The following is a 12,898-nucleotide window of genomic DNA, read 5'->3' on the forward strand; positions in this document are numbered from 1 at the left end:
TTAAGTTATGCCCTCATAAGTTCCTTCCATATTTATGCATAACCAGGACACAATTAAAGTGTCTCATGACGTAGCTCTCCTTTACCCTGCCCTGCCAGGAGGACACTGCTGACCACATAGACCTCAGTGATTTTTATGTATGTTCTTAATTTCAGGAACACTTACTACATGATACTTTTGTATGGCAATATTACATCATGTTACCTTATAACTTCTACCACTCTGTGAACCTCTACAGATCAATAATGTCTAGAAGAGTGCTCTACATATATTTAAATAGATTTTAATTATTACTAAATAATAGTGTTGAATACAGGCAAGTTGTAGTACAAACACTATTGAAATGAAACGCAGAAGGCTTGGATCAGCTTTTTAATAATCTACTTATGTGACTCTGAGGTTATTACTTAATCTTTCTGAAGTTTTATTTCCAAATCATTACATATCAATTAGTACTTACAACCTATATCATTATATCAAACTGAATATATTTTTATATCTGCTTAACCTCTCTTTCCACCTGGACAACAGTTACACTGATAATGAACCAAGTAAGAGTTTATCATGCAAAATAAGTCACTTTTATTAACATATGTTCTAAAAGTAACCTGATTTTCGAGGAAAAAAAAATTGAGTCATTATTTTCTTCAATAGGGTATGAATTATCCCACATTTCTCCTAAATCATTAATTATTCCTCTCCTAGATTATTTCAATTCACACACAAATATGCTGTTGTTTAGCTCATGAAAAAAAACAAGTCTCTTGATCTCACTGTCCTTCCAGCTACTTTTGCCCCTGTCTCCGTTAAGGGAAAACTCCTTGAAAGAATCATCTACACTTGTCTCTAGTTCCCAAGCCCACGCTCTTCGGAATCCATCCTAGTTGTGCTCTGGCTCCCACACTTTAAGACACTGCTCTTATCAAGGTCAACAACAGATTTTTGTTGTTAAATTTTGTTAATTTTTACTTATCTTTCATGACACATTAGCTGAATGTGTCACTGCTGAGAATCCCTATTCTTACTTTCTTCAACTTCCTCTACACCACAACTGCTGATTTTTCTCCTACACACCTGGGCACTTGTTTTAGTTCACTTTGATGCTCAGTCCTCCTTTCACTGTTTTCTTGATTTAAGAGTATCCCAGAACTCAATCCTCCAAATTCTTCTATATCCCTTAATCATCTCGCAGAGTTTCATGCGTTTAAAATTTTCTATATACCAACTGCCAAATTCATATCTCCAATTGACATCGCCCATAAACTCCAGAAATGATACACTCAAATGCTTTCTTGGCATCTCACTTAGATATCTATTAGCCTTCTCAAATGAATATGTCCCCTTAATCTTCTCACACAACCTTCTTTCATAATCTCCACCATCTCAACCAATAGTAACCCCGTCCTTAGGTCAAAAGCAAAAAAACAAAAAAACCATGGAGTCAATTTGACTTCTCTTACTTCATGTCCAATCTATCAACAAACCCTGTTGGCTCTACCTTCATATCTTCTTCTACCTCCACTGTAACTAGTCTGGTTCATAAACCATCATTTCTCACCTGGATCATTACAATTTTCTCAGACTTGCCTCCCTATTTCCCTGATCTCTCCCTCTCAGTGTACACACAATACAGAAACCAGAGTGATCCTGTAACAAAGAAAGTCAGATCATGTCTCACCTCCATGCTCAAAATCCTCCAGTGGATTCCTGTAACACTCAGACTAAAATCCAATGTTTTAACAATGGCACCAGCGAAAGGATCTAATCCTTCTTCCCTCCTATTAACTCTCTGATTTAATCAATTTTCTTCTTTCTCCCATTCCACTGTTTTTTAGCCATACTGTCTTCTTTAGGATCTTGAACATGCCAGACATCTTTTCATCTCAGGACTTCTGCACTTGCTGTTCCTTTTGCCAAAACATTCCTTTTCTGAGTATCTGCATGACTTGCAACAATAATTTAAGTATTTGTGAGAATACTGCTCTCACCTGCCCTGACCACTATATTTGACTACTACACCCTTACCACTCTCTAGCTAACATCCCTGATTCATTTTTCTCCATAGCACTTACAGTCTTCTATCTTGCCGTATAACGTACTCATGTAAGGTTTACCTTTCTGTATCAGAATATAGACTACATGATGCCAGGGAGTTTTGTCTCTTCTACTTGCTAAAATATCCCCTTGTTGCCAAAATGTGGCTGGAAAGAGTGGGCATCAGAAACTATTGTTATTAACCACTGACAGCTGAATATCACATACATAATAATATTATCCTTGAGCTCTTAAACCTACGGGAGCCCAATCCCACATACAGCTTCAGTTTAGAGAAAATATGTCTGGGAAAAAAAGTGAGTGCATTAAAAATTAAACCACCAATGACTTGCTCTATAGAAAAAAATATATGGGAATTCTTACTATAAGATTGATAATGCTTCTTTACTATGTACTTAAGGGGAGATATTCAGAGCAAGTCATCTTCTTTTCTCATTGATTTGACAACAAAAATGTCCACTTCAGAAGGGAACTCCTGAATGCTTTTATGATTCCTTTTAACCCACTCTGAAGGCTACCAACCACTCAAAAACACTAATCTTATCAAGGTCAATAATGACCTAAAGGCTCGTTAACTACTAGAAGACCACGAAGATAAAAATACTGGAAAGTACCTTCAATAAATTCACAATCTGTGGGTGGTACTGGACTGAGGGAAACTAGTAAAAAATCTTTGGGAGTAAACAGAAGCAATTTTCATATATGCTGTAAATCCCCAGGAGGAAACTATGTAATATTTTTCAAACTTGTTTACATAGGGAAAACTCTTGTCTGGGAACATGCGTTAATATCTAGCAAAATAATAATGTTTCACAAAAATAATAATTGATGGCACTTATTAAATGTTTACTATGCCAAATACTGTTTTACGTGCTTCACATCGATCAAGACACCTTGACAACTCCCTTATTAGAATTAAATAAATTAATGCACTTAGAAAACTGCAGTACAGAAACTAAACATCCACATATCTCACAACTACTAACAGCAGTTAAGACCTAAGCAGTTTGGTTTCAGAACCTGCCTTCTTCACTGCTACACTCAATCGAGGTAACAGAATGTTAGGTGAGTCAAATAGCCATGAATCTACTTGAGACATGCCACATTTCACAGCTAAATAGTCATCTGTAAATAATGAAAAATATATAGACTTATTCACTCATTCCTCAGAAAATTCAAACAAAATAAACAACTATTCTATCAAATACATTGATATTTAGTTATACAATAGCAGATAAAAATTTTACAGGTGATTTCAAGTTTTCTAAGGAAATACATGTAAGTTTTAGAGGAGCAAAAAATAATTAGTACTACTGATAGTTACTGAAAAGAGCGTACTGCCAAAGATGTAATAATGGAACCTTGTAATTTTTTTTTATATCTTGATATCTGTGTTCCTGAACATGCAATGTCTCCCTCAAGGGCACAAGGTGGCAAGAACAGGGGCCTGGAACTAGAGAGATGAAAATAAACAAGTTAGTTCTACCACTTAACAGCTTCTTGCTTTGAGGCAAGGCCTTCGGGCTCTGACCTCATGTTTCTTATCTATAAAATGGGTATAAAAGCAATGGTTCTTCATAGTGTCCTACAACTTAGACATCATAAAGTCTAAGTAGGGTCCTGGACACAATCTCCTGTTTTATATTCTTGATAGCATGTCCCACTACTTGAGATAACCTTCATCTGTTTGTCCACCTGTTTAATGTTTGCCTCCCTATCTGGAAAAGAAATTCAAAGGGGACAGTGACATTTCTTTTTTCAAAGTTTTTGTCCATTTCCTCTTTAGCTATATTACCTACCTCATTTTTAGGAGTTTTCCAAATACCATTGCAGATGCTAATGATTTCTGGGTATAAATATCCTTAACCCATATGAGTTCCTTCATGATGATTATAACACAGAAAATGTTTACATTAACGGCAAGACTAAAGTTGGTCATTTTTCAAAAATTATATTTACTACCTCGGCAGTATAAAATATACAAGTCACTGTGAGACGCGCACCTTGTAAAGCCATACATCCTTACAACACGAAATCCAGAAACAGAGAACATCCTGACCTCCAAGGCTCCTTTCTTGTTACTCAAGAAACTGTATTTAGTATGCATAAATGTGCAAGAATTCAAAATATGCAACCGAGGGGAAATCTCTTTACGCAACAATAGAACCAAACAAGCTCCTGTGGATTCAGAGGTTCAAAGCTAAGTCTTTATCAAAGAGCATTCTTTGGATAAAATGGTTATTATATTTCTGTTGGCCTTTAAGAAACCCCTCAATATAATTTTGCAGCTGTTCAAAGTAGCTAACTCTGCTGATACTGGCTGCGTCTCTGGCCTACACCTAAGGAAGCTTATGGAGAGCAAAGCTGATTTTGTGCCCATAAAAATGAATTATTTTTGAAAATACAATTAATTTTCATTTTGACTGATTTTTCTAACCTCACATTCTGGCAGTTCCTTTTGTTTGTTTGTTTTGTTTTTTTAATAAGCTCTTTGTTGGAGTATAATTGCTTTACACTGTTGTGTTAGTTTCTGCTGTACAACAAAGTGAATCAGCTGTATTTATTCCTATGTCCCCATATCCCCTCCCTCCTGTAACTCCTTCCCACCCTCCCTATCCCACCCCTGTAAGTCATCATCTGGCAGTTATTTTAATGACAACCATGAAGTTTTAGATTCCCTCAAAGCTAAGCAATGGGTGGTACTAGCTGATCTTAACTCACCAGTCAGTCATAAGAGGAAAAGAAAATGCCAAGGGAGAGCTGTGATTACTATCTCAGAGGCAGGAATTTTCCCCATCATAACCCCAAGTTAGCAGTGATTTTTATGATATAACTTTGTTTATTCAAGAATAGGCTACTTTTAAAAACTATTATGCAGGACTTGAACTACTTTTCTTTTACACTCTCAGATATGGCAGAGAAGAGGCGGGTAGGGAGACTGTTGAAATTCTTCGAAGTGGATGGGAAATGCAGACTTCATAGTGCTGAACTGATGATTTCCAAAGTCCCCAAGTTCTCACAGGTGGAAAGAGGAATACTTCATAAGCATTGTCAGTAATCTTCCTAGCCAAGAGCACTATTATTAGCATACAATTTGGAAATGAAAGGCTAACAGCAGCCACAGGGCCCTACAGGAAAGGGGAGGGGGAGAGAGGGGGAACAAGGGAGTGAGTACTCGAGTGAGTGAGTGAGTGAGTGAGTGTGTGTGTGTGTGTATTGAGAGTAAGTTGAGAGTTTTAAAATTCCTTCCCTGCATTCAATCTTTGCTACTGCTTTTGACTTTGACATGTATCAATAGATAACCTCCATGTAGATAAATACCTAAAAAATGTAACATTTGGAAAATATGCTAAATATAAGAACCATCAATCAAAAGAATAGTTCTTATTGCATTTAATCTAACATTTATACCAGTCCTCCTTTTATATAAGTACTAGGTGCTGGGAGGAGTGAGAATCTATAGAGAGAGAAATAAAACAAGATTTTGAACTTTTATACGGTTGATTCCAAGTACAAAAACAGAGATTCATATGAAAAAAAAACCACCCTCTAACTAAGGATAAACTAATTAGCAGCAGCTATATAAAATTAATGTCTTTTATTTTTTTTTTACTTTTAGGAACTTGTTATTTCCAAATGACCCAGTTACCACATTTGAGTTAATATTTTACAATCACTCATATAAAATTTTGATTATGAACACAAATTAGCACAATGACAATCTTACTTTCTCCCATAAGATTATCAATGTCTGTAAATCTCTGTTGGCCACCAAGGGTGTGTGGTCTTCCTCAACTCCATTTAGTTTTAACAATTGAAATCATATAATCAGTTAGTCATGTATCAGCATGATGCTTCTGTGGACTTTAAAGTTCACTTTGGTACGTAGGTGCCTCAGGGAAGAACGGCTGCTCTCTTCTAGGGTGTGAGAATTATGATTAGTCTCCCAGGCTCTCCACAGCATGGGGCTGACTCAGGGGCTGAGCCCCCAACTAATTTGAGACCTTTATTTCTTAATTTCTCAGTTCCTCAGTAACCTCACTTATAGGCAGATGACAATAATCCCCACCTCACAGGGTGGTGATGAGGATAAAATGACATAATTCACACACGGTTCTTACATCACTGCCTTGCTCACGATGACTCCTCAGTAATTATTAACTGTTATTCTAGTTTCTTTCCAAGTCTAGTTTATTCTGCACTGCCCACACTCATCAATGCAATGCTCCTGTGTTATTCCCTATATCACAGAAACCAGGTAGTATTTCCTTTTTTTCCCATTCAATCTATTTTCAAACTTTCTCTTTTAATTTTTTTTTTTAAATTTTTTGGCCTTTCATATTTGTTTTCTGTTCTGTTCTTAAGGTAAATTTTTAAAACAGGCCAACGAATCTGACGTGTAATGTGATGGGTTGTGAAAAGTCCATATTCCACGACTGGGTGATCCACATCTCTATCAGGATAGAGAGAATTTCCATAACCCCAGAAAGTTTCCTCTCATATCCCTTTTCATTCGATCCCTCCCCTCCCCAACTACACAAATGCAATGTCCTGATTTTTTTTTTAACCACAGATTAGTTTTACCTGTTCTAGAAATTCGAGAAGAATATAAAAACTCAAAAATAATGTTACCTTAACTCTTTAATTCATGAGATATAAATTCCAAATACCAAAATATGAAATGTGTAATGGTTGTAATAAGATAATTCCACTTGGGCTTAGACACCAAATTAGCTTTTATTATTGATATTTAATGAGCTGAAAATAGCTGTCTTAAAGATGAAAACTGCCAGCATAATTTTTACCTGCCAAGTTCAGAATAAAGGAGTCTGAGTCCCCGACATTCCTCTCATTACTTAAGGTATTAAAGAAGCCAAGGGGATATCACAGAAAAAAAAAAAAAAAGGAATAAATTTTTCAGCATGAAACTTGGCTCTCTCTCTCTATATATACATATAGATATATATACTTACATATAAACATGATGACTACAAATTAGCATATAAACTGCTTTTATACTAATTTAAACATTTAAAAACAATTAGCTTAGTAGCTTTCATTTCTTAAATGTTTTCTCATCTCTATATTTTAAGCCTTTCACATAGACTTTTTTAAACAATAAACTATGTATATGCTTGAGATATTCAAGCTATTTTAGTTAGTTAATATTTTTGAAGATGCTGTCTTAAAAAATGCAAAGGATAAACTAATTAGTAGCAGCTGTACGGAATTAAGGATTGTTCTATTTTCAGGGTGCTGGGCTGTACCCTGCAGGCCTACAAGGCCTCTGCTTGCCCAGCTTCAAGACCAAAGAAAGAGGCCGGAGTCAGCAACAGAGACATCAATTTGGGGGAGCTTACCTGTCTGAAGCAAGGTCCTGAAGCAACACCCCACCATGTGTGCAGCCCACGGCGAGGCAGGACAGAGCAGCGGCAGGCTTCGCTCCCAAGGGCAGGGGAAGGTTACCACTTTTATTGGGAATTGAGGGCAGGTTGGCTCATCAGTTACCAGGGAAACCAGCAGAGGGGCCCGCCCCTCACCACCCCTTTGACAGGCTACCGTGGTAGCTACAGTTAGAACAGTCATTAGCTGGGGCCTGGGGCGAGCATGTAGGAAGGTCTGTCAGGTGAGTAGGGTGACCTGAAGCAGGCACTAGTTGAATAGGGCACTTACAGAGGGCCAGAGAATAGCCATCTCCAGGGGCCTGACCATACACAGGGATTGATTTTTTTTTTAATATTTATTTATGTGACTGCGTGGGGTCTTAGTTGCGGCACACGGGATCTTCGTTGCCCGGTGCAGGATTGTCGGGCGTGCGGGATATTTAGTTGCGGTATGTGGGATTTAGTTCCCTGACCAAGGAGAACCCTGGCCCCCTGCATTAGGAGTGCAGAATCTTAACCACTGGACTACCAGGGGAGTCCCAGGATTGACTTGTTTTCATACAAAACTGACTACAACTTGCTGACCACCATTTCCTCGTTATGCCCATCAGCAGTTAAAAATTGTAAATCATGAACTGAAAAGTGCACGTGAACAGTTTTTGCATCTATTTTCTTCACCAAGAATAATAAATAACTGGGCTTTGTGTTCTATAATATTATTATTAACTGATACTAATACTACAAACATTTCACTGAAGTCAGTATGCTTTTCTAAATAAAAGACAATCTGGAAAACACTGACACATTTACCTTTGTAGGTTAGCTTGAGTCGTGGAATATTTTGCTTAGCAGTTCCAATGACTGGAAGAAACAGCATGGTCAGACTTAGCATCATCAAGGCATGAAAAAGGTAAAAATCGTGACTTCTGGACTTTGGTCTCTCATCTTCAGTAACAATCATGATGAAAACAATGTTCTGTTTCAAGCAGTGTTAATTTAATCTAAAAAGAAGAAAAGAACCATTAATATAGCAGTTTGCAGATTTTCCTATACTTACTAGATTATAATTTTCTGAATATATGTAGATTAAAAAAAAATACTTGCTCCTTCTCTCTTGTTCTGCTCTTACAAATTGTTGCAAGGGAAATGAATCAGAACTGAGTATTAAAATTCAGATGTGGCTTTACTCAGACAAGATGAGTGCGGAACTAAAAATTCAACTACTTATGTTAATTAGCATCTCTTCTACTGAAGCTTTTGTCTTGTTTTGTTTTGTTTAATGCAAATACAGGAGTAACCAATTCTTTCTGTAACTTGATGAATTCTTGATCAGATAGAAGCCTACTCTTTCCCCACATCACCCTCAAAGGAAAAGACCCTCAAGCAAACTTTAATAAAAGCTGCCATTTTGAGAGAGTTCTTTTGTTTCTGACAAAAAAAATACTTTAAAAGTTTACCTAAATTTGGGACAACTGGACATGATCAGGTCAGGGCCACTAGTACAGATTTTAGGCCTGGGACAAGGCAATCTTACCTGCACCCTATACTATTCCACACAGAGCAGCACTGACTATAAAAACAAACTGTAAAATTAAAGGGTTTACAAGAGGAGGTGGTTATTAACTAGGTTGCCATAAACAAGCTACCTTGGTTGTCTCTGTTAAGACATGGAATAAATCAAAACTCACATATTTCAAATTAAGTGTGGTAATAATAATTACAGATAATATTCGTTGAGTATTTACATGAACCAAATACTTTTTTAAAAATGTGTTACATAAATTAAATGACAATGCTGCTAAATTAATTAAATAAGTAGGTCATTAGACTGAGGTGGCTCTAATGCCATGATAGCCTACCTAATCAAACAAAATCCAAGCCTGTAAATGCCTCAAAGCTATGAACTCAGAACACTAAGAACAATCAATCGAACCGTTAACTAGGCTTTAAGCTATAGCCAATAAAATGATTTCCCTTCTTTGTTTCTGAAATCTTCTTTATGTAAGTCTTTCCCCTAATATCCTATCAGTGGAGTGCTCCTAACCACTTCCAGTTTGGTGCCATCCAATTCAAACTGATTTTTGCTCAAATAAACTCTTAAAAATATTAATATGCCTCCATTTTTTTTAAATCAGTGCTAATGGCAGTCAAGAAAGAGAGGTAATTATTTTTCTCATTTTACACATGAGAAAACTGAGGTACAGGGTTTGATAATTCTCTCAAGGTCATGGGGCAAATAAGAGATGGATCAAAACATTTGTTGGACTTTAGTTAGAATCAGCCTTCTTAGCTTATGTCTTTAGGTGCTTTGCATTATGGCAAAATCAAGTGACCTTCAACTCTTGATGCAGTCTTCAACTCCTCTTCCTTCTCCTCGACATTTTCTAAGAAATAGCCCAGAGAGGATCAGAAAGGATCTTGCTATGCCTAGTTCTGGCGAGGATTCCAGACGTGGTACCTGCTTCAAGTATCAATAATTTCTTGGTAATGGCTTTAGCCATAATAAAAAGATATTATGCTTTAGTAATTTTCTAATTATTTATTATCAAGATAAATACTTTATGTCTATATAGCTTAGTTTTAAGAAAAGGTCTAATAAGAGTATTTTTCTTATGGAAGATCAACTCTTTATTAAAATGCCTCAATGACTTTGAATCAAGGTTCCTTAAATTTACCTTAAATCTCAGAAGTTAAGATCATTCTGGGAAAGTGAAATAAAACATAGGGATATATTAATTTTTTCTACAAGACAAACATTCTAAGAATAGACTACAAATTGTATGTTGTTTCTTCATGAAATGTTGAACATGAATGCTTAATAAAATATGTTTTCTCAGTGACTTGAATTACCTGTAGGAAGTACCAAACTATTCTGTCTTTGTGTATAAACTGTGCATATTTAATTCTTTGATTTAGAAGATTACTACAAATGAAAAGAATCGAGTTGATTTATTAGATACTCATTTAAGAACATCGTACCAAATGTCACACATATTTTATTCACATTTATTTGACATTTCTTGATGATTTCACCTAATGATATAATTTAAGAGAAAACAGGAATGTCTCTGACCAAAAAGATCTATACTATCAGTAGTCCTTAATGAAAATTTTAGTTTAAAAATTTTCAGTAATATACATTTTAAAATAAAACACTAATAAAGTCCATCTGTAAATAACATATTTAAAACACTCTTAAAAAATAAAAAATATTATTTCAAAACTAGTAGGACAATGCACGTCCTATTGGCACAAAATAGTCACTTAACCGATCTACAGAAAAATTTATCAGGATTGGTTTTAAATTATGTGAGTTTTCAATGAGTCACTGTCTTAAGAAATGCATTTTTGCAACTTTTCAATTTTACATTTACACCAGGAGAACACAGATGCATTCTTGGAGGTACAGATTCTCCTTAAAAACGTACTGTTTTTTTGCAAATAAGAATATATGTTTAAGAAAATATATTATACATATACTTATGGTGATTAACACCATAACTCATCTCCAATGATTTATTAAGGTGAGAAGAAAGATAAGATTCTTTTCTGAAAGGAGCGGTTGATTATATACAAACTATCATGAAATAATTGCTGAAATCAAGATATTTATAAGATGCCATGGAAGGCAGCTCAAAGGAGTATCACATAGCTTTAAGTAAGACAAGGATAGTTTCACAGAGGACAGAGAAAGGAGAATAAAAAGCAAAAAAGAGACAGTTCCATATAACACTGATACCTAGCTAAGGGTTCCTAAAAAGTTGGCTGCACGATAGGCGTGAGAAGGGCAGGAGAATGTAGCATAATCAAAGGGCGTAAGAGAGAGAGGAAACCAAAGAGGGACTCGGCCTAAGGCTTCAATGTGCCTCCTGGCTGTTCTGGTACCTAACATACAATATTAGGTCTCAAGCGATGCTGTTATTCCGCATTGCCTTTGGTCTTAGATCTAATGTGCTGGTTTCAACCATACTCATCAGTGCTTCTCTAATCTCATTTGCCTGTTCCTTTCACTTTTCCCTAAGTCCCCATGTTAGCAGACATGGGTATCTGCCACACAAACATGTATCCTTCCACCTACCCGTACCCTTCAAAAAGAGTAAAAGGTTAGTCCATGCAGAGATTAAGTATATTAAATTTCTCATTAGGTTTAGTTTTTCTGAGCTTCTGGGCATGTGTGATACTATTTTTTTTATGACGTAACAATGCATGTAATGTGAATGTATGTTTATGTACACAGGAGAAAGAGAGGAAACTTTCTGTGTGTGCATTTTATTAGCAATAATGACCTCAGTACAGGACATTTCCTGTAAATTAATGACCAGTTGGGGTTAATGGCCCTTAGCTATGTATTGAGATATCTACTCCTCCAACTGGTCATTAATCGCTAAGACATGCCCTGTGCCTCCAACACTATAAGTTAAGAAGATTGATGTTTTGGTTTCCAGTGAACAGTAGTCATACTGTTCCTTGTAACCTGACTCATTAATATTGTTAAATAAGTTAAAAATCAAAGCACTGCTGCCCTTGCTCCTATGACATCCTGGTAAGTGCCCACACGTGCTGAAACATTTGTTAAGGGTGAAGGACAAAATAAAACAAAAATTCTGAACCTCCTGGAACTTTTTTTTAACTTTACATATTTTTCTCCTATAAAAAAATTCCTCTGTAACCTGCTACTCCTGATTCTTTGTTTTTCCTCCCAACAAGCCTTTGAATTCAACAGTTAATCTTTTGAGATAATTAAGAGTTGAATGTATTGCCAACAACCTCTCCAATAATCTATTGATATTTTGCTATCTTCCAATGCATGTTAGTGTGTGTGTGCACACGTGTGTGTGTGTTTTGTACCTACACGTGTGTGTGTCCCGCATCTGGGAGGAATTATAGAGAGAAGTAGGTGTGATTTAACCTAAAGTGGGTGGATTTGGTGAATTGCATAGGTTATACCGCATGCTACTGTCTGTAACAAGCTAGACCTGGACCCAATTAACTGCACCTAATCTGTTCCAGATGTTCACTGGGACAAACAGCACTCTTGGGGATCTTCAGACATAGAGCCAATAGGGAGTGGGGAGTGTTCTGATTATGAGAGATTTTTACACACTGTTCCACTAAATCAGAGATCCAAATGCATAATCTCACACTCAAGAAGGCCTTGTGCCATTTCCCAGAGGAATACAAAGAGTCCAGAACGTAGTAGATGGATGGTAAATTGTCAAAAATATTATTTGAGGAGCAAGGGATATAAAATTTTACATGTGAATTTTATTGATTCCTCTTATTTATCTATATCTATTTGTTCCAAAAGTCATTAAGGCAAGAACATATAATTATAACCAAAAAATAGATTCTATGCATAGGACAAGAATTAACATACATGGTAAGTCTTCACACCTGAAAACCTTGAACTCAGACTTAGGATCCTTTCTCAGGTGTGTGTGTGTGTGTGTGTGTGTGTG

The 12,898-nt window shown here is 36.2% G+C and overlaps 1 protein-coding gene across 7 annotated transcripts in view; it reads right to left on the bottom strand.

Annotated features, from left to right (window-relative positions):
- Positions 1-12,898, bottom strand: part of SEMA3D (semaphorin 3D) — a 197,287-nt gene that overhangs the window by 119,371 nt on the left and 65,018 nt on the right. For all 7 annotated transcript variants that reach the window (XM_057730880.1, XM_057730875.1, XM_057730877.1 and 4 more), the window contains one exon: positions 8,250-8,440. In XM_057730880.1, coding sequence (XP_057586863.1) covers positions 8,250-8,400 — 151 coding nt within the window. In that variant the 5' untranslated portion in view covers positions 8,401-8,440. The remainder of the gene's footprint in view (positions 1-8,249; positions 8,441-12,898) is intronic.

The sequence above is a fragment of the Hippopotamus amphibius genome, chromosome 4 (genome assembly GCF_030028045.1).
Source record: "Hippopotamus amphibius kiboko isolate mHipAmp2 chromosome 4, mHipAmp2.hap2, whole genome shotgun sequence".
Taxonomy (NCBI): Eukaryota; Metazoa; Chordata; class Mammalia; order Artiodactyla; family Hippopotamidae; genus Hippopotamus; species Hippopotamus amphibius.